The sequence below is a fragment of the Ictalurus punctatus genome, chromosome 13 (assembly GCF_001660625.3).
Source record: "Ictalurus punctatus breed USDA103 chromosome 13, Coco_2.0, whole genome shotgun sequence".
Classification (NCBI taxonomy): Eukaryota; Metazoa; Chordata; class Actinopteri; order Siluriformes; family Ictaluridae; genus Ictalurus; species Ictalurus punctatus.
The window spans coordinates 15,368,490-15,396,480 of NC_030428.2; the positions used below are offsets into that span (position 1 = coordinate 15,368,490).

General features: G+C 39.0%; 1 protein-coding gene across 3 annotated transcripts; it reads right to left on the reverse strand.

Annotated features, from left to right (window-relative positions):
- gpam (glycerol-3-phosphate acyltransferase, mitochondrial) lies at positions 1 to 27,396 on the reverse strand. Of its 3 annotated transcripts, none has more exons than XM_017484229.3 (21): positions 27,233 to 27,395; positions 19,768 to 19,898; positions 18,838 to 18,957; positions 18,542 to 18,615; positions 18,046 to 18,159; positions 17,823 to 17,951; positions 17,602 to 17,701; positions 17,367 to 17,503; positions 17,127 to 17,226; positions 16,293 to 16,505; positions 15,055 to 15,168; positions 14,859 to 14,944; positions 14,656 to 14,771; positions 14,018 to 14,088; positions 13,629 to 13,893; positions 9,876 to 10,018; positions 8,821 to 8,898; positions 6,870 to 7,001; positions 3,055 to 3,244; positions 2,901 to 2,959; positions 1 to 2,668 (listed from the first exon to the last, which is right to left on the reverse strand). In XM_017484229.3, the coding sequence occupies exons 2-21, from the start codon at positions 19,864 to 19,866 to the stop codon at positions 2,552 to 2,554; spliced, it is 2,457 nt and encodes an 818-aa protein (XP_017339718.1). In that variant the 5' UTR covers positions 19,867 to 19,898; positions 27,233 to 27,395; the 3' UTR covers positions 1 to 2,551. The 3 variants fall into 3 exon arrangements, with proteins under 3 accessions (XP_017339718.1, XP_047015283.1, XP_017339719.1); XM_047159327.2 differs by lacking the exon at positions 27,233 to 27,395 and adding an exon at positions 22,012 to 22,242; XM_017484230.3 differs by lacking the exons at positions 1 to 2,668; positions 2,901 to 2,959; positions 3,055 to 3,244 and adding an exon at positions 3,268 to 6,207 and having other exon boundaries at positions 27,233 to 27,396.
- Between the last annotated feature and the right edge of the window lie 595 nt (positions 27,397 to 27,991).

Below are 27,991 nucleotides of genomic sequence, written 5' to 3' on the forward strand. Positions count from 1 at the left end.
TAACAGCTAAAATCATTATTCTTTAATCGATGATTCATTTAATTTAAAACCAAAATCTGTACACTTGAAAATGTTTTACAGGCATGTAATATGAGTAAAGAGACACAGCGAGCGTGGAGCTAGTATCCGTCTGCTCATGAGCAGTTCATTTAGATCAAATATGTTTCACCTTACACATATGAGACGAAAACTGAGAGGACACTGCGTTTAAAAATGCTCATTAATAAGCTAGGATGTTAAGAATATTCTCCATTATGAGCTGTTCAGCCCACTAGCTAAAGTCATAATGCAGTTAATATTTTTCTCAAAGTTAATAATTAAGCTTGTAAAAGAGCACTAAAGAGCACAGTAGTATTATTCATATTGGGAAATTAAACACAGTTCATGTTAGGCCTCCTCTTCACTGCAAGATTTGTGCCTATTCAAAAAATGTTTACACGACTCCTCATATATATTTCATTCTTGCCCTTGTTCAACTGGTATGTTTAAGTCTTATAATTTCCGTATCAAGTCCGAAAAGAAAGAAATAAATCAGGCTAACAAGCGCTTAACAGCATTTAACAGACTATAATATCCTTCTGTTTCATCTATGCAGCCATAATAAACATGATTAAGCATGAATAAGAGCATTGCTCTTCACATACGTGGACAAGTTGCACAATAAGTTGAGCATACATTCATAATAAGTTGAGCACTCACAAGCAATTCATTCATGACATTTAGGAGTAAACATCTGCCTCACGTTACTGAAAAGCCATTTCTCAATTACATTTTACAAACCACCAAACTACAGTTCACTTCGGAACTCGGCAAACTTGGGGGAAATAAAACCAACGATATCATGCACACAAGTATTATACCACATTTTGCAAATTATTTCAGCATTTAAAAAAAACAAAACAACAAACTATGTAGCTTCTCAATTTAGTAGTGCACTAGTCAGTAAAGAATATCTGAGGAATTCTTTATGAACATTAAATCATGATAAAGGAAGAACATTGTGTCATTATGTTATGATAATGTTATTGACCCCAACACCACACCAATCTACCCTCAGCCCAGTGGTCTGGTTAAGATTCATGTAACTCTGCTGTTTGTCTTGATCAACTTGCTGCTCTATGGCAGAATCAAAGCTGTGATAACTGCACAGTGCATGCACCCTGAAAAGCACCTACCTGAAAAAATTTTATTTTAATTTTAGAAGTGTAAATATTGTCCATGGCCAAAAAAAAAAAAAAAAAAAAAAAAAAAAAAAAAAGACAAGCCATTTTAGGTACAAATATATTACATAACAAACCATTGCCGTAAAGAGTGACTCCTGCAAATTTCACATAAAAAGGTTAAAAACAAAAAACAACAACAAAAACCGAACGTGAGCTTGATCTGCATGATACATTTTCATCTTTTAAAGTGCATTTCTTTTTAAATGCTGACATATATAAAACAGAATCCCACAGATACTCTAGGTGATTCATCATTTACATCCTGTCAGTTCATAATTTCCCCCCTCTAACACAGTAGTTCACACACAGTCATTCCAGTTACACTTGACATTATCATAATGCCTCGGTTTCCTCTGACCATCTGTTGTGTACAGTACCCAGCTCTATTTAACAGAAGTACCATTAGCTAAAGTAACCTGTGAGGATTTGTTTAGGGAGAATAATTAATCTAAACATGCCTGACCTTTTCTCCATTCAGCAAGCATTCAAGAATATCAGATTTATGACCTCTAGCTTCCCTCTGTTCTGAAAGTCTCTGTAAATCTTGTCATTTCGATTCTAAATAGAGCCATGGCGTCTCGAGACTAGCAGTTGAGGCACAGCTTGACAAAATTAAAATGATTGCTACATGTGTTTATTACATACCTACTACTGCAGTGAAATATAGTCCAAGGTGTGATCTGTGTCCTTTCATTTCTCTCTACAGTCTAATCTATTGAGTGTAAGAAAAGGTAACAGTTCAGGCGTCTTATTCTTTTGGCAGGGTTAAACAGAAACTCTGTTAATGGGTTATTTTTATATTATATATATATATATATATATATATATATATATATATATATATATATATATATATATATATATATATATATATATATATATATATATAAAACACACGCATACACATAACATGTACAGGACAGTCTGGGAAAGATAGGAACTACACTTTCTATATACAGGCTGCCCAGCAGTTATAGTCAGTTTAATGCCCTTAAAATGAATTATCTACACCAAACAAGTACACTGGTTTCAATTGAAGACAATTTATATACATATAGTGAGACATTCCTGTACTTCTCTGAGCTAAAATAAGACTCAAACAAAACCTAAAGCAAAAGCAGAAAATCAGATATCACGACACATACGCTAGCTGCATAACCATCCTATGTCACAGGTATGAAAGAAATAAATTGCGCACGTTGGCCGTGACCCAGTCCTAGGTGTTTGCTGAAGGCACGTCTAGGTAGATCTTCCATAGAGTAGCACCTTTGACAGCTGTTGTAGCCTGTAGAAGCCCTTGAGCAAGGTGGAGAAACGAATCTGATTTCTCACAGCAGGCCGAAGCCCAGGATGTACTGTAGGAGCTTGTTTCTGTTGGCCTGAGTTTGGAACGTAGCGCTCAGCTCCAGACGACACACACCATTCTCACAGCGCTCCTTCAGCACCTGTCAATCAAATAATACATGCACGCACAGCCAAGGACTTTACTGCACATATTCCCACTGAGATATATATATATATATATATATATATATATATATATATATATATATATATATATATATATATACACATATATATACACACACACACACACACACATATATATACACACATATACACACACACACACAAGTTTAAACACTGATTTATAGTGGGTTTTTTTTCCAATCTCACCGCCAGTTCTTTAAATGTTTTGACTGTATTTTTCACGAGGTAGTGTGTAGCGCTCTCTCCTGAAAAAGTGAGAAACAAAAAAAAGAAAGTCAGAGGAAAAAGGCACAGACATTCAAACAGACAATTTGTGCACGTAGAGGCACTGGAGACTGACCATAGGCTGCCACCCCTTTCTCAGTGCGTGTGAGTAGGTATTTGAAGAGCTTCTGTGTGTACTCTCTCTCAGTCATGGGCGAGAGCAGGCTGTGTACAAAAATGGCCGCCCCGCTGTAGGCTTCCAGCACCGGGCTGAGCACTCGCTGCATAAAAGTGAAAAACTCCTGGTGTTCAGAGGACGGGCTCACCTGCACAAACATTTACATTATTACTGAAATATACATACACTGCCAGATCACACTGTTTATTAACTGATATCAGAAGCCATGTTTGAAATCCTGTTTTATATTAGACAGATCTTCCCCTAATTTTACGAATAAAAGAGACAGTAAAGACTCATCGATGGCCGTCACAGGACTACAGGGTAGTTTCTGATACAGTGCCTGCCAGGTCCCAGTACCTTTGGGATACTCATTTCAACATACTATGATTTGGGACACACTAATTCTAATCCATTTATTAGGATGGATTATCTAGTCTTTCTATTTAGGATGGAGAGTAGGTGAATTGGGATGCAGCATGTGTGTTTAATTTACTGCTTTGTGCTCTTGCCTGGTCCATTCCAACCAATGATGTTACCCAGCAGTACATGCTCTCTCTTCTGCTTTTTATAAAAGTGTGTCAGGGTGGCAACTTCCCTCACTCAGGAAGCAACAGATGTGATGTGTTGTTTTTTTTAGCAACATGACAGTGTGGTAAGCCCACACGGCATTACTTCCTCTGAGACACCAAGACTTTTTAAATGATTCTTGTTTTAAACAGTCACGTTTTCTACAAGAGTGCCGTAGTCACTGTTGTGTAAAAAAAACAAAAAAAAACAATGATTCATTTACCCCTCAATGTTGCCTTTGACAATTTCCCATTAGTTTCTGATATCACAAGCTACGTTTGAAATCCTGTTTTATAATAATCAGATCTTCCCCCTGCTTTTATGAATAAAAGAATAAGTAATGCCTTATCATTGGCCATCACAGGGGATTTTGATACCCTGTATTCTGATACAGTGCCTGCCAGGAAGTCAGACAGTGAACATTTTCCATTTCATGACTCTGAAATTCCATGAAACCCTTACTTAACCTGAGTAATTTGACGATTTTCACTTCCTCTTCCTGTAATAGCAGTCATGCAAGGTGTTGTTTTTTTCCATCTTAGATTAGTGTCAGATATGTCATATACATGTACATGTTAAAATAACTTAAAAGAATGCTGATACAACTAGTACAATAAATTAAAATTTGCAGTGTGTTTCTTGAATTTTGTCCATTTTACATGCGTATGTAAAAGCAATCTGAAAACATTTCAGAAATAATTCGAGCAGACTAGTATCCATGTTCTGTTGTACATGTTTCAGATGGAAGGACATCTCAGTGTTTCATGCTCACTGCAAAAATGCTAGCAGTTATGTACATTGGCACCGTAAACAAACTACTTGTTGCATTTCAACTTTTCTTCATTCCTTATATAATTTATACTACTTACAATTCCCTCGATTTATATTTTTCCACAGTTCATTTACACCTCTCTAAATGCGTTACACTCATACGCCATGTTTGCAGGTTGAATTTGGCAAAGCAAACGGTCACAAAACTCTTCCTCCCTCGCGCAAGGTGTTGTGGGGAACAGAAGCTGAAAAAATGTCCATGGATTAACTCTTCGAAAATTTACCAGAAATAGTAAACCATCCACATACCTTTGGGATACTCATTTCAACAAATTATGATTTGGGACACACTAATTCGAATCTTGGATACTAATTAAGACGAATAGTAGGCCAATTGGGATGCGGCATACGTGTTAAATTCACTGCTTTGTGCTCTCACGGTCTTGTTTCCATACCAAACAATGATGTTACCCCACCAGTACATGCTCTCTCTTGTAGTTTAATAAAAGCATGTAAGGGTGGGCAATTTCGTCACTCAGTGGAGGAAAGATGTTGTGCAATTTTTTAGTAACATGACAGTGTGGCAAGAGCACGTCACTCTGAAACAGCAAGAATTTTTAAATGATTCATGTTTAAAACAGTCAGGTTTACTGTAATAGTGCTGTAGTCGCCGCTATGCTTTCTCTTTACACATTGTTCCAACACAAAACAGAAGTTGCTCAGTGGAACTATAAGAAATACTTTGCATAACACATTTTTTACAAAATAACAAGGACATGATAAATGTATTACTGTATTGTACTGTTAAATATAAAAAGTATTATTTTAAAGAATAAATGTTACTGAATGTACTTGCTAAAGAGACAGCTCTAAATTCTATTGTGAAAATATCATGACTGTGTTTTCACAATAGCTGTCAGATGTTCACTGACAGTTCACAGTCCCTAATGACTAAAGGCTCTGAGGCTTGAAAATAAATGACATACAGTGGGGAAATAAGTATTGGACACGTCAATGTTTTTGTCAGTAAATATATTTCCAATGAGATTATTCACATGAAATTTTCACCAGACTTCAGTATTAACTCAAGAAATCCTGAGATACTGCTTTTCTTAGTGTGTTCAATACTTTGTTCCTGTGTCATTCCACTTTATTACACATAACTATTTATGGATTTTAATGTTGTGAATTCTTTATATTTCCGGATTTGTTGAGTTAATAGAAATGTCTGGTGAAAGATAAACGCTGATGCGTCCAATACTTATTTCCCACACTATAGGTGCACTTAAGGTTTAGCGAAACATTTTATGCCAGTAAAAATGTGACAGAAAAACAAACATCATCTCAACATCGCAATTAACTAAGATCAATAAATTGCATGTTTAAAAGTCAATTCTAAAAATATTTTACACAACAATGGACTTTAAATATAGCTTTCTATATAACACGTTACACAAGTGTAATAGAGAGGTGAGACAGGAACTCTTGAAAAGAATGAAAAGATGATAGAGCCTAGTACAATAAGTCAGGTTTGAATGAAGTATCTGTTTAGATCAAGCTGCTGTCCTTAGTTTGTTGTCTGTTTAGATAAATGCTTGATAGTAATGCTACTGTTAGCATGATGTTGTACAGTAATATAGAGAACTCATAATAACTTGGTAGTAACCAACAAAAGGTGTTTGAGAGTTCCTCGTTAGCTTTACATATCAAACTTGTTTATATCAAGTTTACACGAGTCATCCAGTATACTTTCTCTTGTGTGCAACACTTCTGCAAAAGAGAGAAACCAGGAGTTGCATGTTGAGTATATTCTAAACCACACATTCATAGAGCATTTAGTGCTGCATCCCAATCATACTATGTAGTGCGCCTACATAGTAATGTCAGTAATGGTGTACTGAACATATAGGTTAGAACAATGGTCACCAACCCTGTTCCTGGAGATCTACCTTCCTGCAGGTTTCAACTCCAACCAAAATCTAACACACCTGTTTTATTGATCAAGAGCTTCTTAGGGCAATGATTAGATGGTCGGGTGGACACGATTATGTTTGAAGCTAAAGTCTCCAGGAAGGTAGATCTCTAGGAACACGATTGGTGACCACTGCTCTAAACTATATATCTTCAATACACCATTACTGACATTACCAAGAAGGCATTCTACATAGTACGCATGGGATGTAGCACTAAATGCTCTATTAATGTGTGTGCACAGATGAATCGTTCATAATGCCTATTAGTACATATCTTTGCAATCAGCACATTTTCTTTTAGTATGCAATAAGATTGTTGATTTAGGTTTTCTTTAATGTATTTTTATTTGAATAAATAACAGTATACCTAAATAAAATAAAAGGTACATCACCCAGTTCAACAAAACCAACTTGGTAACATCGTATATTATTCAATTTCTGCCGTTTTCGAAGGCTCACCTTCAGATACCGGTCCCTTTGCTCCTCTCCAAAGTCACTGTCCTCGTCCTCCTCATCGCTCCTCCAGGACAGAGGCTCTGGGAACTTCTTAGGCCAGGGTTCCTCTGAGGGGCTCAGTTCCTCCTGATCCACCTGAACACAACACCATGTAGATGTAGGTGATATCTGTCCACATATACTATAGATTCCCAGTAGTAACCATGGTAATTTGGCCATTCAGTCAATGATAGATTTCAGAGTTGGACATACCATAGTTCACAGAATAAGATCAGTGCTTGTAATAAAAACCAAAAAATGTGATCTATATATTCACCGTCCACTTTAAAAGGAACACCTATACAACTGCACAACTGTAGGGTCATCAGCAAACTTGATGATGTGAATAGAAATTAACTTTGCAGCACAGTCTTGAGTTACGGACTGAAGACCGGACATGCTCCTTTAGGATTTTCTGGTAGAGAGCAGAATTAGTGTTTCCCTCAATTATTGCAAGTCGCCCAGACCCTGGAGCAGATGGTGTTCTTTTGTGGAATTCACTGTTTGGTTTAAACCAGATATAACGGGACCGCTGTCTTCCAAACAGTTTCACTTTCAACTTTTCAGTCCACAGATCATTCTCCCAAAAGGTTTGCGTATCATCAAGGGGTGTCTTGGCAAAATTCAGTCGAGCCTAAATGTTATTCTGGGTTAGCAGTGGTTTTCACCTCATCACACTTCCATGGATGGCATTTTTGCCCAGTGTCTTTCTGATAGTGGAGTCATGAACAGTGACCTTTACTGATGCAAGAGGTCACTGTTCATGACTCCACTATCAGCATCCTTTGGTGTTGTCCTTGGATCTTTTGTGACTTCCTGGATGAGTAGTTGCTGTGCTCTTGGAGGAATTTTGGAAGGTCGGCCACTTCTGGGAAAGTTCACTACTGGGAGTTTTTCCATTTGCAGATAATTGCTCTCACTGTGGTTCTTTGGAGTTTCGAATTGATGCATTTCAATCACCTTCTTCCTTATTATTTCTGGAATTTCTTTCAATTTTGGCATAGTGTGTTACTGGGTAAGACCTTTTAACCAATCCATGCTGTTGAAAAAGTTCTATATTTAAGTGCTGATTTGATTGAACAGAGTTTGCAGTTTCATAGATTTGGGGTATGAGTAACTACAGGGGCAAATACATTTTCACACAGGCCCAGCTGGTATTGGATAACTTTTTAGCTTCAATAAATAACATTAGAATTTAAAAACTGTATTTTGTGTTTATTCATGTTGCCTTTGTTTTATCTTAGATTTTGTTTTAATTTCTGAAACAATTTAGAATGAGATATACACAAAAACAGAAGAAATCAGGAAAATACTTTTTCACAGCACTGTATTTGGAGTCGTTTTTGGGCATGGTGACAGCACCCTCACATGCCTAATATATTGCCTAATAGATTTATCAAATGATGCTGCACAGCGAATTTCACTACAATGTGCTGCATGTATCAGAAGATATTTACAGAGGCAGTTGACGTTGAGGGAGGCATTTGCAGCTTTAATTGCTAACTACAATTCCCGTTCATCAAGAAGTTGAGAACCAGACTTGTTATAAACCCAAATATTCTCGAATTGAACGGTCACATCATTTACGTCATGTTTCGGGTTCTGTGCTTGGCCAGGGATAGCAATCACACTAGATGCGTACTGTGCCTGAGTCTAACTGAACCGATTCAGCGTACTGTGCCCGGGCACAGTACGGAGCAATCACACTAGTCAAACGAACTGGACTCTGGGGGGGTCAAAATGTGCTTGGGCACCTGTACTATTAACTTTCAATTGTAGCCAGTTGTACCAGACACACCTCAGGTTTACTTCAGGCCTGAGGGGGAAACACTGATTTTATCTGTAGAAGAATGGATTATTAGGTGGGTCAAAGCTGAGACACACACGCAAAGGGGAGAACTTCAAGAGTGCTTACATCTGCAACAATCAGTACTCCGTACTGGATCAGTCTGGTCACGGCATCATGGAAGACCTGGTAGACAGTCTGACAAGGCTTTGAACAGAGAGAAGGCCGATCATAATATGCTACATAATCACACACCAGATTTGCAAAAAAGAATGGACAGATCAAACATGTAATTATGTTCAGAGGAAAAACTATGATTAAGCATAAATCAGCCATATTCACAAACAATCTAAAGTCTAAGAGTAGCTACTAGAGGGCCTTTTTTCTTTCTTTTTTTTTATAGCAAAAAAAAATCATTGTTTACATCAAATAGTAAGGCAAAATAAATTTTTGAAAACTACATAAGTTTTTATTTATGAAACATGCAGTCAACGATAACAATAAGGCAAACTCTGCCTTTCCTCTTAATTTTGGAATTCCTTAGTAAAAGTTCCTTTCGGGAATTTCACGAATAGGTTTTAAGGACTTTAAGTGGCAATCTCTAAGCAAAATTCTTTGTGAATATGGAGTGGAGTATCTTAATTCCTTTAACAAGTACATTTAGCTAATTTGCTGATTAAAGTTTTTACTGTTACATGCAAGATATTTAAACTGAGTGAGGATTACAAACAACTGCTTGGTTCTACACAACAAAAAGAAATTTCAAATAGGAAATGTACTCACTGAGCACTGATCATTTCTTATTTAGCCAATCAATTTGACATAATAAAGTAGGTGTTTTTTTTTTGTTGTTGTTTTTTTTTTTTTTTTACTAACAGAGAAACCTATTTTGCATATCACTGGCTTTATCAAGGCCACCACATAACATGACACCAGAGCATTGACAGCTAACTGCTGTCAACATTACTTACCAATAAGGTAATGATTGTTTCACTTCCTTATTGGTCTGGTATTGGTTTTTGAGTAAAACAAAAAATTTTACACCTACATGCTTAACATTTCCTGCAAAACTGTGGCATCACTGTTTCTACACCCAAAATGTACATTCATTAGATAACAGTTGAACGGAAAAATTGTCGTCATGCTATTTATTGATGTTCTGTGACCCCACACGAGGAACTTACCAGGGCAATGATGACCTCATTGGAGAGGAAGTGGGAGAGCCCTGCTGCTCGGCAGATGAGTCTCTCTTGGCTGAGCAGAGTGGAGGAGGTGCCGAGTTCACCTTCTGTGATCTGCTCCCTCAGCATGGCCAGAGCGCTGCAAGCTAACACAACATAACATCCACACATAAAACTCAAACGTGTTGCTATGCATACGCTGTATTAATTTATTTAGATCAATTCTTTTGTTATTTTACTAGAAAACCAGAAATACCCTTACCAATATAATATGGGTAAGGGTATTTCCACTTGGCTGTGGTACAAGTGGTAGAAGTAACCTTCAAAGAACCTTTTGAGTCTCTAATAGAGGGTTTCAAATATGGGGGCGATAAAGGTGTCAATGATGCTGCTGACAGCATGTTGTCAGAATGTGTATAAACTGTTATTTAAATGTGTGGAAATTGAAGGAAGGTGAATATGCAGAAAAAACTAAACAAAAAAAATCTGCTTTATGACTGTTGACCAGTGTACACATGTATTTTTTAAAGTTATGGTTTTACTCACATGAAACTGCTATTAGTAATACCAATTTGAGAGAGCTAAAAAAAAAAAAAAAAAATCCATTTTGAAAGTGAATCATGTTGAAAGTCAGTCTGTTTTGACAGTCTGAAAGTTTGAAAATCTCATGAACTTGAAGATCATTTCAAGCTGAAAGACAGAAAGAAGAAAAAAAATTCTGAAAAACAGACAAACAGTTACTGGTCGAAAGATCGATGATAAAAGTAGAAAGTTAGATTAGCATGAGAGAGAGAGAGATACAGGTAGACTGATAGATGCAGAGTATTATTAATAGAAAGACAGACGGAGTTTGAGAGTGATGCAGGTAGTCTGATGGAAAGAAATATCGAGAATGTGTGTGTACATTTGCTACTGGTAGACTGATAGAGAAATGGATGAAGAGAGTGTGTGGCATCGATAGATAGATAGATAGATAGATAGATAGATAGAAGTGACAGTCTCAGTTACAGGTACATTGACAGAGTGAGAGGGAGAGGCTTCGAGCCATGTGCACGCAGGTGTGTGAGTTTTGAAAGCTTGAACATTCTGAGTCAGGCACGAAATAGTCGGTCAATGTAAATGAATGGGAATTTTGGGGGATTTTTGATCATCCATTACCGGAAAACCGTAAGTCGGATCAGTTAAAAAAAAAAAAAAAAAAAAAAAAAAAAAAAAAAAAAAAAATACAGACTGATGAGTCAGAAGGTCTTTGCAGAATTTGTTGAATGTAGGATGAAAGTTTTATTAGTTATAACAGTCCAAAATGTAGTGAATGGGAATGGCCATCTTGGCCAATTTAAGCCATTTTCCATAATGGGAAAACTGTAAGTCTGATCAGTTAGAAAAGAACAGACTGAAGGTCTGTAGTGAGTTTAGTGCATGTAGCTTGAAAGCTCTAAGAGGAGCATTTAGAAATTTTGGGTCTAATAAGAACAAGAGGAATAAGCAAAAGAAGAGAAGAAGAAGCTTAAACAGGAGAACAAAATACTGCCTTTGTCAAGCCAACAGAATATGTGATCCAGATTTATACTTTTATTTATACTGGCAGCAGTACTTTTAATCAGGGTGTCTGTAAGCCCTTAAATGGTCTTAAAATGTCTTAAATTACTTAATGTAAAAATAAGGCTGTAATTAGCATTAAAATGTCTTAAATTCGCATTTCTAAGGTCTTAAAAATGATTTAGATGTTATTTTGGCTCGGTGCTGTTTGAGACGGTAAACCCGTGTGACTGTGTTGTACTCAGACTGTGTGTGCAGCTCATCAGCGTTTCAGAGCGGCTGGGTTCACAGTAACTGCCGCTCCACACCAACTTCATCTCGGTCTGTGCTGCGAGTTTGAGTCGCTTGTGTGTTTAGATACAACACACACCAGATTCACTTTGGTTTTACGTTCGTGTAATCTCAAACATTTTTGTGGACAGAGGTTTACAGCATTTCACCTAATTGGTAATGAGAAGTGAATTTTAAAAAACTGTTGCCAATTAAAAGGAGGTCTTTCTGCAGTTTTCCGCCAAAATAAAAGCCACAAGGTCTAACCCATAAAACTGAATGAAGTCAAAAATATATTACTATTTGTACCCCAAATAAAAATGTATTATTATTGTTATTATTATTATTAAGTATTATTCAGTGCAATACTAATGTTACAAAATAGCAAAACTTTATATATATTACATACATATATATATACACACACACACACACACACACACACACACACACACACACACAAACAAACAAACATATACACAGTATCTCACAAAAGTGAGTACACCCCTAAGTGAAAATTGGGCCCAAAATGTCAATATTTTGTGAGGCCACCATTATTTCCAGCACTGCCTTAACATTCTTGGGCATGGAGTTCACCAGAGCTTCACAGGTTGCCACTGGAGTCCTCTTCCACTCCTCCATGACGACATCACGAAGCTGGTGGATGTTAGAGACCTTGTGCTCCTCCACCTTCCATTTGAGGATGTCCCACAGATGTTCAATAGGGTTTAGGTCTGGAGACATGCTTGGCCAGTCCATCACCTTCACCCTCAGCTTCTTTAGCAAGGCAGTGGTCGTCTTGGAGGTGTGTTTGGGATCGTTATCATGCTGGAATACTGCATACTGATCATGCTCTGCTTCAGTATGTCACAGTACATGTTGGCATTCATGGTTCCCTCAATGAACTGTAGCTCCCCAGTGCCGGCAGCACTCATGCAGCCCCAGACTATGACACTCCCAGCACCATGCTTGACTGTAGGAAAGACACACTTGTCTTTGTACTCCTCACCTGGTTGCTGCAACAGATGCTTGACACCATCTGAACCAAATAAGTTTATCTTGGTCTCATCAGACCACAGGACATGGTTCCAGTAATCCATGTCCTTAGTCTGCTTGTCTTCAGCAAACTGTTTGTGGCCTTCTTGTGCATCATCTTTAGAAGAGGCTTCCTTCTGGGACCACAGCCATGCAGACCAATTTGATGCAGTGTGCGGCGTATGGTCTGAGCACTGACAGGCTGACCCCCCACCCCTTCAACCTCTGCAGCAATACTGGCAGCACTCATACGTCTATTTCCCAAAGACAACCTCTGGATATGACTCTGAGCACGTGCACTCAACTTCTTTGGTCAGCCCTGGCGAGGCCTGTTCTGAGTGGAACCGGTCCTGTTAAACCGCTGTATGGTCTTGGACACCGTGCTGCAGCTCAGTGTCAGGGTCTTGGCAATCTTCTTATAGCCTAGGCCATCTTTATGTAGAGCAACAATTCTTTCAGACTCACCTATCCTTTCACACAAATTCACACTGTGACTCATTAGCACTCTCTGGTGACATACAGCACCCATGACTCTATCTTATAGATACCAGGTGCTTTAAGACATCACTTTCTCCAACACAGATATGGAACTTCACAAAACGCCTGATGCACAGGATGCCAACCCTGGTCCTCAAGTACCCCTATACTGCATGTTTTAATGCTTTCCCTGCTCTAACACACCCACTTCATATCAGGAAGGACTATCAATTAGATAATTAGCTGTATCAGATGTGTTAGAGTAGGGACAACGTTGAAATGTGTAGGATTAAGAAATGTGTACTCCAATACCTGGGTTGGGAACCAGTGGCCTAATGTAATTAGTCAGACCCTAACTGACTCTACAGTACACTACCATTTTTTTAGTTTGAACTGGACATGACTGTGTATCTCTAGGTGTCTCAGGCAGCGTACCTATGATGGCATCAGCAATGAAGACGTGAAAGAGGCCGTTGCTGTAGAAATTGAGCTCAAAGAGCGCTGGCACAGTGTTGCTTGGGGCAATGATGAACTCGGTGTTCTTGTTAGTGCTGGTCACGTTCACACAGTTTCCTAGCAGGTTGAGGGCATGCATCACCACATCCTCAGAGTTCCCTGAGAAACCCAGATCAAAGTCCCGTGAAAGGATCTCTTCCTTCATGTTAAAGAAGTCCTCGACCAGCTTGGACAACAACACACCCTATAAGGGGGGAAAAAATGCTCCATTAGCACTGGCAAAACTACCCAAACTACCAACACTTTACTACAGAGGCAAATGAAGAGGATGTGGCTGACTATAGAGGGTTAGGTAACTGAACACTCACCTGTCTGTGTCTGTACAGCAGGAGACAGGCCACAATGTGAGTAGACATGATTGCAGAGGACTTGTTGGCGGCTGTGACAAATTAAAATAAATCAAAATTGATAAGTAAGTAAATAAAGTCACGAAACGAAATGTCCTATGATTTGGGTTTATTTCAATGCATTTTTTCTTCCTATTCTAATCGACACTTTTCGACACTAATTATTCTAAATGAAGAATTTAACAGGAAATAACTATGAAGGTATTGCCAGGATGGCACAGGAACAAAATGATTCCTGTATAGAATCACTAAAACTTCTGAAACTGATGTAAAGTTGTTTATCTCAGCATAAAGATGTGAAAATTCAGAGAATACACAACGAAAGCAGGTTCGTGTTAAGTTTAGATCAAACATTTACAAGCAAGCTGCAATTCTACCCTTTCACCAAATCCTTTGACACATTGTCCTTTAAAAAAAAAAAAAAAAAAAAAACCACCTCAGTGCATTCAAACACAAGGGAATGTGATTGGCTGAGAACACACCACCAGAGGGAGAATTGAGTGACCGCTAGTAACCCCTAAAAGCTGTCCGCCATCTGATCTCTAGAGAAAAGGCTTTAAAGTTAGCTGGGAGACTGCAGGCTTTTCGAGCATTCTTACTGAAGAGAATGTGCTTGGCCAGGTTAGAGATGACCTGCCTTCTCCAGGGCTCATCAGACAGCTCTCTGGAATCCGGGTGTTCTTCTTCTTCTCTATTAAACACAGCTTCATCTGGCCTGTGCAGGAAAATACATCGTTCACCATAAGATAAATGTATAAGCTTATACAAATAAAAGTTATAGAATAACGTGTGAAAGTTGTACCGAGCTGCGATGATGGTCGGGATGAGGATCTGCTCTAGAGTCAGAGGGGCTGGCAGATTTCGACTTCGCTGAGTATCAAGATACTCCTATAGAGTAGTAAATGTAGAAAGAAAAGAGAAAAAGAAAAAAAAAAGAAAAGACTATTTTATCTCAGAGGACAGATTAGTGCTATGGGAGAGTTGGAAGGATTTCTGACCTTGAGAGAGAAAGGCTGAGTGAAGTCCACGCGCACACAGCCGTAGTTCTTCCGGAGCATTCTCCACACACCACAGGCCACGCCCCACAGGCTCTCATTCTTCTTGGGCTTTCCCTACATACACAGCACAGGGAGCACTGCTATTATAGACCATGCATTCAACTATTATACTGACCTGAAATCAATTTCAAGATCCATCTATCCATCCATCCTATATATATATATATATATATATATATATATATATATATATATATATATATATATATATATATATATATATATATATATATATATATATATATATATATATATATATATATATATATACATTTAGAGGTACCAAAATGAAGCCAGAACAAGCAGACACTGTGTGTGTATAAAAAATTTTTTCCAAGACCGTTCATTCACCAGAAAATGACGACTATTCTGAAGAATCTCAAATATCATGATATTTACAGAACAAAATAACATATTACCATATTAATAGTGCATTCAATGTCCAGCAAAGTGACCTGCTTCCTAAAAGTTGGCTGCTGTGTGTCTGCTTTATTAAAATACAAGCAGAGTAAAGGGCAGCAAAGCCGATTTATTCTATACCTGTTTAAAAACAGGTTTATTAAACAGGTTTATTCTATACTTCGATCTCAAAAGAGACAGAGGACGGACACTTAAAGAAAACAAGAACACATGAAATGGCTCTTAATAATTGCATTTTGGACTACACTTATTTGAGCATAAGGCTTGGCTGTGAGCGTGAGCAGCATGGCAGAAACCCTTGCCATGCAACATTGACCAATCGGATCTGAAGATCTATAAAAGACTTCTTTTTCCTCTCATACTTTATTACCCTTGCCAAAGCACTACCTTCCTTCTTTTGTTCTAATAGATTAGGCAATTTGTCATATTGGAGAGATGACAAATCTGTAGATTTATATTCTGAAAGTGTATTTTATGTAAATGTTTAAACTTTCTACACTTGGTTAAAACGTTACTAAGTGTCCTGATGCTGTTGCATTGCTGACTATTTCTCCCAGTTTCTTTGCCAACTTTGTCTGTTTTCTATCAGTCACTGACCCCAGGTAGTCTCCCACCCACATTGCACTAGATTTTACTTTGTGCTTGCGTTTTTCACCAATGCATGATTTGCTTAGGATTTACACCCATTTTAAAGTGTGGTAATGACTTTGTTGTTAGCAAGATATAACTTTAGGTTCTGTGCAGATTCTGACTCTTACCAGCTGCTCGCTGTTGTAGTTGCCCTCAATAATGCGGTCGTAGGAGATGCCGACGGGCACGATGAGCACGTCCGGAATGGCACCGGCACACAGGGTGTCAACCACGATGGACAGTATGCCAGCACGTGCTGGAGACAGCTTTCCGCTGCGAGAACGTGTGCCCTCTAGATAAACCTCCAAAAACTGCTGCTGCTGCAACAACTCCTCTGCGTACTAGCAAAGAAAACAGAAGCATGATTAAATTACAACACCCTCAGCCCAAAGTCTAATTAACTTCTAGAACAAAAAAAAAAAAAAATAAGAAAATAAATAAAAAATTCCATCTTAGCATAGGCATGAACGGTGACATTTAGATCAAATTAAACATGGCTCATAAACTGGGCAACTAACAGATGTAATCAAATATGGCTTTCACCTTTTTACTTTGATGCAGAACAATCACATTATGTAAATCCATCTGTGAATCTGTGATTAAGTTTCATTCAAATTGCTGATTAATATCATTCCATTAAATACAATCATGAATACTGCAGGACTTATTCTCTTATTCTCTCTCACACACAATATTGAACTTCACTTCAGTCTTTTTTTTTTTTTTTTTTTTTTTTTTTTTTAAATTGTGTCAAAACTTCTTTGTACATTTCTTCCTGACCCTAAAAGTTATTTCAACCATATAACAGTCACAAACCCTCAAAAAAGTAAAAGGTGCTAGACTCTGGGCTGGTGGAATCCAAACTAGGGATTTTCATCGAGGCTCAGAGATTTCTCATCCACCCATAACACAAGTAGGAATGAAAAATAACAGTAACAAGCAAAGTGTCTTTGTCTGGTTACCGCATGTAACAGCGCTCTATAAAGAACATCTTTCTTTCCATCTGGGGTCTCATCCATTTTACGGCGAATGAAGAATCCTCCCAGTTTGCGAATCAATGTGCTAAAAGAAAAACAAACAGGAAACAAGTAACATCAGCACAATGGTATATTCCAGTACTGTTACATGAATATATGTTATTAGAAAACATGTCCCTCACCTAAAGATGGGGATGTTGAGATATTAGAAAACATGTCCCTCACCTAAAGATGGGGATGTTGAGATTGTTGCCAGCTGCAATGTGCGGGGCTTTGATGTTGTGACAGAAAAGGATGAAGGTGATGAGAAGGTAGTCGATGTGAGACTTGTGCACAGGCAGGAAGACCAGTGGAGCATTGTACTGAAACACAAAGAAGTCAATGTGCAATCTGATACCAACAGGAACATTTAGCAGGTGCTTAGAAGGATTTTTCATAAATGTTGTGAAGCTCTAAATACCTCAGAGGCAGCTTTCTTCACCATCTCCAGCTGACCTTTATGGATCTGAATGCTCCAGAAGAAGCCATTAAACAGTTTCAACAACGTCCATCCGGTCAACCTAGATCAGTTTAACAATTCAAAAAGTTATGAACCAGACAAATGACTCTGCAAATGGTTTATATCTTAATCAGACTGCAATAATGCCTGATGGATTTATTTTCTGAAGTACATAGACAAACCTGATGAGGCTAGGGGAGATGTTGGCCACCATTTCCTGCAGAAAGCCTCTGGCCTTCCGCCTCACTTTACTCGCGGCCTTCTGGTCTGGTTTTGTCTCTGATGCCACCTCCTCTATAGCGCTCTGCACCCTGTCACAAGAACACAGTCAAATAGGAAGTTCTTTTCCATGTTCCACGTCACACACACACAAAAAAAAACAACTACTATATAATCAGTTCCTGCCTGGTGTTGTTGAGGACGTTGTCTACCACATTGCGGGCAAACATGTCTTTGTGGACATCTCTCTCCAGGACAAAGAGCACATAGCTGAGTCTCCGGGCCAGCCAGCCTCGGTGTCTGCATGCAAACACGTGCAACAGTTAGAGAGGTAAACAGAATTAACCATGCAGTCAAAAACAAGCTCTGAACATGCAACCCATAATCACTACAACATTCATCACAACCATGTCACGTTGACACAGGTCCAAGTTTCTCATTGAAGCAGGAAAAACCGGCTAAGCCTACGTCTGCTGTCTGTCACTGGATCTGGACTGGAAGGATCCACTAACAAACATGGTTAAAAATGAATGTCACTAGTTTCCACTCTTTCACCTGCTGTTTTCCAGTGGACTCCTATGCATGTGCATAGACTCACTTTAATGGCTTGGGTACTCTGAACCTACTCTGAATACTTGAATGAGTTCCAAAACCCAGGACATAGTATTACAGAACTGTTTACCTTGTGTGTGTCTCATTGATGTAAATTACATTGCGAAGTCCTAATGAGGGGATGCTGGAGTTAAAAAGTCTCCCCTGAAACAAACGAAAAACATGTAGATGATGAGCAAGTAAAGTGCATAATTAATTTCTAGGTATTGTGGAAATTCCTTCCTGACAATGCAGGTAGAGCAAGCTTTTTCCTTGATTGTAATGATATTTGTATGTGAATTGAATTAGCACAGGGGTAATTTAATGGGAAGCAATCATTTTAATGATACATGAGAAATCCAAGGAGTTAGTTAGTTCGTTAGTTACCTGACTCTGGGGCGTGCAAGAGTGACAGCATCTTCCTACAAATGGCCGTTTCCGGTTCAGAAGGCCGTCCTTCCATGTGCTGCTCACAGAGCACAGGACAGAAGGGCTGCAGCTTCGATCCTTTGAGGGGAACACATACAGAATTCTACGTGAAGAGAATCAGTGAATTACAACATCCAAAGGTTTATTGTGTACACAGACAGCGTACATCCCTCAAATTCAATTTCAGTCACGATTCTTATGCGTTTGACTTGCATTGCCCTTTTTATAAGTCGTACTCTTGTGTAACTGCCCTTGACTCACATGCTAGACTCCTGACTTTGCACGTCTTCATGAAAATTAATTCTATTATAATTTTACATACTGCTGCTGATCCAGTAACACATGTCTATGTAGATGTTCAGAAAAAATTCATCCCCAAAAAGAGCACAGTGGATATTTACCACGGAACAAGTTTTTTTTAAATAAAGATTGAAAGAGTTGTCGGAAGCGTAGCGGTGGGGACATTGAAGTCATACGACCATGGTGTAGTTCATTCATAATGTAATTTTAACTTTTTACTTTTGCCGCTTGTATTTGGGCTTCAAAATTCATAAATGTCATGTTCATTTGTGAAGATTACCTTGATGAACAAAACATGAAAAGCGTAAACTTTTAATATGCAATAATCCAAAAGCCAGTGGAAAAATCCTATTGGCTTTTTGTCGAGGGAACCAAGGTGGTGCTAACTTCCGGGTTGGATTACAGAAACACGTCATTTTTGCAGCACTCTATAAAAGGTCTAAATGCCCAGTACAGCACCTGAGATGAAGAGGACATACTGACCACATAATATATAATTGCTAAATTACTACCATGGGCAAAATGTTCTAATAAAAGAACCGGCAGACAGCATTTATTTTCTTGCGTTCTCAGCACAGTGTCATTTACCTGCTCCTCACAGGGATGTTTAAGACGGCTGACCACCTGGTCAGGACTGCTAGCCAACAGCACACTGTCCTGACCTCCCAACACCATGTTGATGTCCATTCTCTCACCTTCACGACACACACACTATAAACCTGCAAAGAACACACGCACAAAGTGGAGAGTGAAAAAGCTGCCCAGATGCAGATCACACAAATGAGTTGAGTAATATGGATTTAATGGACAGATGTTCCCTCTGCTTTCCTTCTACCTGCTGGAGAAACCTGCTGAAGACTGCAGAACAGGAAATGCTCTGCTTAATCAGCCTTAATCAAACACTTTAGACATTCAGAATGTGTTGTTTCATATTACAAACAGACAAAATGGTAGGGGAGGAAGTGAAATTTATATCAATATATAATAAAATATAATAGTATAATAATAATAATAATAATATATATAAATAATAATAATTATTTATATATAAATAAATAAATAAATAAACAAATATATATATATATAATTATATATATATATATATATATATATATATATATATATATATATATATATATATATATAGGACTTCTCTCAGTGAAACAACTAAATACAGCCTTGTTGTGTCGTGTTGTAATGGCAAACAGCCTGAGGGCGCTGTGGGATACGGTATGGTGATTGACCCACAAAGGGAGAAGAAGTAGTGAAACATGTACGTTTCTCTGATGAATACTTTATTTCTTTTACAAGTGTAGTATACCACAAGCCTATAAAACTTTGAAAGAAATACCAGTAGGACAGTAAGCTAAATAATATGTTAGAAAGCCAAATATTAAATAACATTAAAAAAAAAAAAACATGTCTCGATGACATGCCTGGAGATGGATCCTGAGATCTGTATTTTTCCCCACAGACATATGGCTTCATCCAAATTTATTGGTTCACCCCTCTCATTAAGCTCGAATCCAAAATGTTCCCAGATCGCCGATGTAACATTCAGTTTCCCAACAAGATCCATCGCAGCGGCAGAACCCGAAGTGAAATCGCAGAATTCGCCTGAATGGATTTTGCTGCGCTCAAACAAACCCACGCCAAGCTAACAGACAACATATATATATATATATATATATATATATATATATATATATAAAAAATATATATTGTGTCATAGTGTGTCATGGTGCCCACTCGAGCAGAAACATTAACATGGTGTGTGATGTGACTTGCAGGTTGTCATGGCGACCATCACAGCCCTAACAAATATCTATTGTGAATATATGATATTTTTCCCCGATAACCCTCCCTGTATAATATAATGCAAGACTCTGCTAATGTTGTGGTATTAATACAATATAAGGGTGTATCACAATTTTCCAAATATAGTGCATTTCCTAATGTACGGTACGAAACAACACTAAGCATGCACCAACAGTACTACGAAACTCACATTTGAGAGAGTCATCAATTTGTTCCCTCTCCACTGAGGTCAAGCAAACTGTAAGACGAGCTGAGAAGCCGCAGAGCTGACTGTAAATGAGAAGCCGAAGTTTGCAGTTCATGTGCAGCAAAGGTGTCTCCTCTTACCCCTCTACCACCAACATAAAGGTCTGCATGACCTGCAGCTACACCATCCTTCTATGCTGATTCAGTAAGCTGTGCATGTGAGGTGTCAGGTTATAGGGCTAAAACATCACACCCTGAATAAAGCTGACTTATCAGACAGGGGTAGGAGGGTCAAGCAGAAACAGTGTGATCACGGTCTGTTCAAACGCGTATTTATAGAAGTCATGAAGGACAAAAAAGACTTTGTAAATCTACACAGAGAATCCTGTGCCATTTAAAGTCACACTGGAATCACATACAACACTGTCCTAGGGGGAAGCATCTACAGTTCATTACAACATGGGTTTTTTCCATTTACAAAGTATGTCATGGAAAGAAAACAAATGCTATCAAATGCCAGAACTGTTCTCTGCTTGGCTGCCAAATGAATCAGTTCCTACTTTCAAAACTATTTTCTGCATTAGCATAATATGTTGTGACTTTCCCCCCCTCAGAGGCCCTGCTAACGTAAACGTCTCACAACCATAGACAACCATCACCTCACCAGGGTGCAGTAGTTCACACCATGTGCGAAAACAGTCCCATGACATTTATTTACACTAGCTGACTGCTTGTCTGATCATCTTTACTACAGGGTACAGAACTACAATAGAACTAAATTAGCTTTTAATCGGATAAATAATTAGACTGACAATAATAAATACTTACACATTATTGCTCACAGGTGAATTCTTAAAAGAGACTTCAGCGTGTAATTAAAAATGTAATCAGTGCAGCTGACAGCTTCTTCACCACTGTAAAGTAATTAAGTCCAGACAATTTTGTACTCCATTAAAGTTAAAGTAGGTCTTAGTGGAAGAGCTCTTCCAAGCATGAATAACTAATCGGAAAGCGAGAGAGAGAGCGCGCGAAGGCTGAGTGAGGCGAGAACGAGAGAGAGACAGAAAGAACCACACTTGGTCACATCACGCCACCAGAACCTGAGTTCAACGAACTCTTCACGGTCTGAGCTGCATCCCGCCAAAAGCTGACCGGCACGCTGATGAGATGCAACGAGGATGAGGGGGAAGAAAAATGCACTGGATTCTGGCGGAATGTCAGATCCTGCAGTAAAGAATACTGAAAGAATAGCCAGTGAGATGAATGACCTGAGTACGGGAACAGCAACTTTAATTAGGTTTTCCACAAGCAACATAAGACACATTGGATCTCTGGTGATCCGGTCAGTAGGGAGTAATGAGTCGAGGCTCAGATGCATGATCCCAAAGGCTCTTCCTTCATGTTTTTATAATGATTCCAGTAAGCAACTTACACATAAATTGCATTTAAGAATGAATAATCATATTTTCTGGCCAATTTTTTTTATGTATGTTTTATTATGTTATCATTTTATTATGTATAATTTATTGTACCATACGGTAGCTACCAATTAGAGGGCCACCATTTGGTCCACAGGAAAATTCATTCAGTCACGCTCAGTTCCACTTTATCATGGTCAGGGTCTCAGTAGATCCAGGGAACACTGGGCGTGAGGTAGGAACACACCGGGGACTGAACCGGGGATGCTGGAGCTGTGAGGCAGCGACACTGCCCTAGAGGATTATACCTCTGAAAGATTCCGGTTATCTATCTGGAGATGTTAGTTTGGCTACAAATGTGTCTGTACAGTGACAAACATAATCTTGGCCAGTCCTTGAGCATAGTGGGCCAGTGAGAAATTCTGGCTTGCTGTTCATGTGACATCTGTTCATGTGACTTCAACACCTACCAAGTGGCTGTCAAATCTGTCCCAATCACAGAGTTAACCTGTCCAGCTGTCCACCTGTCCATGACTGAAACTGAATCCTCCAATGAAATATGCCTTCATCACCCTGTGTAGCACAGTCAATTTTCTCTAAAGAGCCATTTATCATAGCGATGACGAAAGACGAAAAAGCATGCTCAGGTTACATATACATAGGTTTAATATCAAATAATGATATAATCATAGCTGCACCTAGAGATGTTATAGTGCAGTGTGCAGAAACGTGTAGGAAGCGTATTATATCCAATATCCAGCGCAGAAATAGTGCAGTGTACAGAGACATCAGAGTACCCAGTCCACATCTCTGCTGTATACGAACGTGACTCGGCTCTAGGAGTCGACTCTCTAGGTCAGGGGTGTCCAATCTTATCCGGAAAGGGCCGGTGTGGGTGCAGGTTTCCATTCCAATCAAGCAGAAGCCACACCTGATTCTATTGAAAGCCAAGATCAACTGATTAAACAGGTGGAATCAGGTGTGTACTGCTTGGTTGCAATGAAAATCTGCACCCACACCAGCCCTTCCCAGATCAGATTGGACACCCACTGGTGTAGGTAAATGTACGCAAGCCGTTTTCCCCCTACTTCCTTTTGCTTCGTAGATGTAGGCAGTGTCATTACTTATTCATTTATCTTCAGCAACTGCTTAAATGCTTCCATGGAAACCTTTCCAACACCTCAGCGGTTTGTCTGAATGAATGGTGAGGCGTGTATGTGTGTGTATATGAGACTGTAACCGGCGATCAGTTATACAGATAAACAGGAATAAATATTCAGAGTTAAGCACAGACACGGCACAGCAGAAGCACATTAATGCGGGGATGTTTATTGAATGTCAGTGCACATTTGTAGGGTCTTGCTAACAACCACTGAAATACAGTTTATACAATGCACTGCTAATTTGTGAATTAGAGGGTAGGGTCAGGTAGGTTACATTAAACAGTTTCAATCACAGTCAGGCAAAGACTCGTAATATCGTGAACTTTAGGGGGAAAATTGCATGGGGGTGGGTGGGTTAGTCGAAAGAATCGGCTCTAATTAACGAGGCGAATCAAATGAACTGACTCACTAAAAAGAAGTGGAAGTTCCACTGAAATAACTCGAGTGAGAGTCACATCTTAAAGCCAGTTATATGATTAAAGTTACATGATTAGTTACATTAGCCACAGCTAATGTCAACGAGCCGTCTCCAGGCAACAGTGATGCTAGTGTTAAACTACACACCAGCTAACGGCTAGCTGGCTACAACACGCTAAACATTAGTTGTGGGTGGATCGGTCCTGAAGTATCGATACTTTTGATACTGCCGTTGTATCAAAAGGATCGATCCTCATAGAAAAATATTGATACTAAGGTCTTTTCTTTTCCAGTGATTTTATTTATTTAGATCAAATATATATTTTTTATTTTTGCTTTAAAAGTGTATCAAACCTGTCCTGGGTTTTAACCTCCACAGGACTAATTACAGGCGCGTCGAGCGCACAAATCACAAAATCTTTTAGTGGTCATGAAAATGTATTCAGATTTAGCATATTAATGATGCATTCTTCTCATAAATCATGACACACCGCTCAGGAAAGTACATGCAAGTTCGAGTGCATGCTTTTAAAAGTAAAAAAAAGTATCAGTATCGGCGATACCGGCCCTGTATTTACTTGCTATCGGATCGATACCAAATTTTCACCCACCCTACATAGCGTCGCAAGTACACGAGGGTGAAGTGTCAATTTGTAGGTGAATGAGTGAATGCGAATCAGAGATGCAAACAATGTGTGTTCATATGTGCATATATATGTGTGTGTGTACATACATGTAAGTGTACATGTGTATGTAAGTGTACACGTGTGTGTGTACGTGTGTGTATGTGTACATGTGTACGTGTGTGTGTGTGTGTACGTGTGTATGTGTACGTGTGTGTGTATGTGTACATGTGTACGTGTGTGTGTGTACGTGTGTATGTGTATGTGTACGTGTGTGTACATGTGTGTGTACATGTGTGTGTACGTGTACGTGTGTGTGTGTACGTGTACGTGTGTGTGTGTATGTGTACGTGTGTGTGTGTATGTGTACGTGTGTGTACATGTGTGTGTGTGTACGTGTGTGTATGTGTACATGTACATGTACATGTGTGTGTGTACGTGTACATGTACATGTGTGTGTGTGTACGTGTACATGTACATGTGTGTGTGTGTACGTGTACATGTACATGTGTGTGTGTGTACGTGTACATGTACATGTGTGTGTGTGTACGTGTACATGTACATGTGTGTGTGTGTACGTGTACATGTACATGTGTGTGTGTGTACGTGTACATGTACATGTGTGTGTGTGTACGTGTACATGTACATGTGTGTGTGTGTACGTGTACATGTACATGTGTGTGTGTATGTGTACATGTACATGTACATGTGTATGTGTACATGTACATGTACATGTGTGTGTATGTGTACATGTACATGTACATGTGTGTGTATGTGTACGTGTGTGTGTGTATGTGTACATGTACATGTGTGTGTGTATGTGTACATGTACATGTGTGTGTATGTGTACATGTACATGTGTGTGTGTGTATGTGTACATGTACATGTGTGTGTGTGTATGTGTACGTGTACATGTGTGTGTGTACGTGTACATGTGTGTGTGTACGTGTACATGTGTGTGTGTACGTGTACATGTGTGTGTGTACGTGTACATGTGTGTGTACGTGTACATGTGTGTGTGTATGTGTACGTGTACATGTGTGTGTGTATGTGTACGTGTACATGTGTGTGTGTGTGTACGTGTGTGTATGTGTACATGTACATGTGTGTGTGTGTATGTGTACATGTACATGTGTGTGTGTATGTGTACGTGTGTGTGTACATGTGTGTGTGTGTATGTGTACGTGTACATGTGTGTGTGTATGTGTACATGTACATGTGTGTGTGTATGTGTACATGTACATGTGTGTGTGTATGTGTACATGTACATGTGTGTGTGTGTATGTGTACATGTACATGTGTGTGTGTATGTGTACATGTACATGTGTGTGTGTGTATGTGTACATGTACATGTGTGTGTGTATGTGTACATGTACATGTGTGTGTGTGTGTGTACGTGTGTGTATGTGTGTATGTGTACATGTACATGTGTATGTGTACATGTACATGTGTGTGTGTGTGTACGTGTGTGTATGTGTACATGTACATGTGTGTGTGTGTATGTGTACATGTACATGTGTGTGTGTGTGTACGTGTGTGTACGTGTGTGTATGTGTACATGTACATGTGTGTGTGTGTATGTGTACATGTACATGTGTGTGTGTATGTGTACATGTACGTGTGTGTATGTGTACATGTACATGTGTGTGTGTGTATGTGTACATGTACATGTGTGTATGTGTACATGTACGTGTGTGTATGTGTACATGTACATGTGTGTGTGTGTATGTGTACATGTACATGTGTGTGTGTGTATGTGTACATGTGTGTGTGTGTACATGTGTGTGTGTACGTGTACATGTGTGTGTGTGTACGTGTACATGTGTGTGTGTGTACGTGTACATGTGTGTGTGTGTACGTGTACATGTGTGTATGTGTGTACGTGTGTACGTGTGTACGTGTGTACGTGTGTGTGTACATATGTACGCGTGTGTGTACATATGTACGCGTGTGTGTACATATGTACGCGTGTGTGTACATATGTACGCGTGTGTGTACATATGTACGCGTGTGTGTACATATGTACGCGTGTGTGTACATATGTACGCGTGTGTGTACATATGTACGCGTGTGTGTACATATGTACGCGTGTGTGTACATATGTACGCGTGTGTGTGTGTGTACTGAGCTGAAACGGAGCTGTGACAGGAGCAGGTGATTTATTGAAGCGTGATGAAAAAGCCAGTGTTATAGTGTGTAAGAAAGACATGGCAGTGAAAGTCGCCCCTGATCTGCTCCCACACTAGTCACTATGAGGCCAGCAGTGTGAGGCAGAGCTAGCCTGAAAGCCTGAAACGTGGTGCACACCGATCATGTTCATGCTCATGCAGGCTAAATGCACTAGCTTGCTAACCCCCTGCACCGACAAGCGAATACGATCAAAGAAAAAAACTGCGAACACGACCCAATAAAGCGCGGTTTATCTTACCGTGAGAATGTCTATGTTGTGGCAGACATCTTTTTGTAAAGCGGTCCTGTGGTGGACGTGAACTCGTGTTGTCCTTGAAAACCACGCCGGTACTACAGTTCACTACCCTCTACAGCACTCACTGCTTCCCGTTTGCCGCCTCGTGTCTTCAATGTTTAAAACAGCCACGAGACGGCGCCATTTTATCCCCACTTTACATCACTGCACCTAATTCAAAACCTGCCCGAAGAAGGCGGCATTTTACAGCAATGCACCAAATTTACATCAGCCACAAGAGGGCGCCATTTGATCGACGTTTTATGTCACTTCACCTAAATAAATACTAGATAGATCGATAGATAGATAGACAACAAGAGGGCCCTATTTCGCAATTTCGTGCGTAGGTCTTGAAAGAAGGCATCCTAAATGTCTACTTGATTATAAAGTGTATGTATATGTGTGCATATATATATATATATATATATATATATATATATATATATATATATATATATATATATATATACACACATACATATATATATGTATGTATGTATGTATGTATGTGTGTGTTAGTGTGTGTGTGTGTGTGTGTGTATGTATGCATATACTCACACGCACAAACATCTCAAACAAGAACGTGCTAGCTAGTATTCTTCAGATGAGTGGCTAGCTAACAAATGGATAAATGGTTACTACATGGAGCAACTGCACCAGCTACTAGACCAATGAAAATTTGTCATTAATGATGTGGACTATTTTTTTTTTATTATTTCATTA

Bases quoted from the DNA above. Each gene is read 5' to 3' on its own strand.
- gpam (XM_017484229.3), bottom strand. From the start codon at position 19,866: ATGGACATCAACATGGTGTTGGGAGGTCAGGACAGTGTGCTGTTGGCT. The intron at 18,616-18,837 runs GTAACTAACGAA...CGTTTGTTTCAG, and splicing joins CTTGCACGCCCCAGAGTCAG to GGGAGACTTTTTAACTCCAG. The intron at 14,945-15,054 runs GTCAGAAATCCT...ACTACTCTATAG, and splicing joins CTCAGCCTTTCTCTCTCAAG to GAGTATCTTGATACTCAGCG.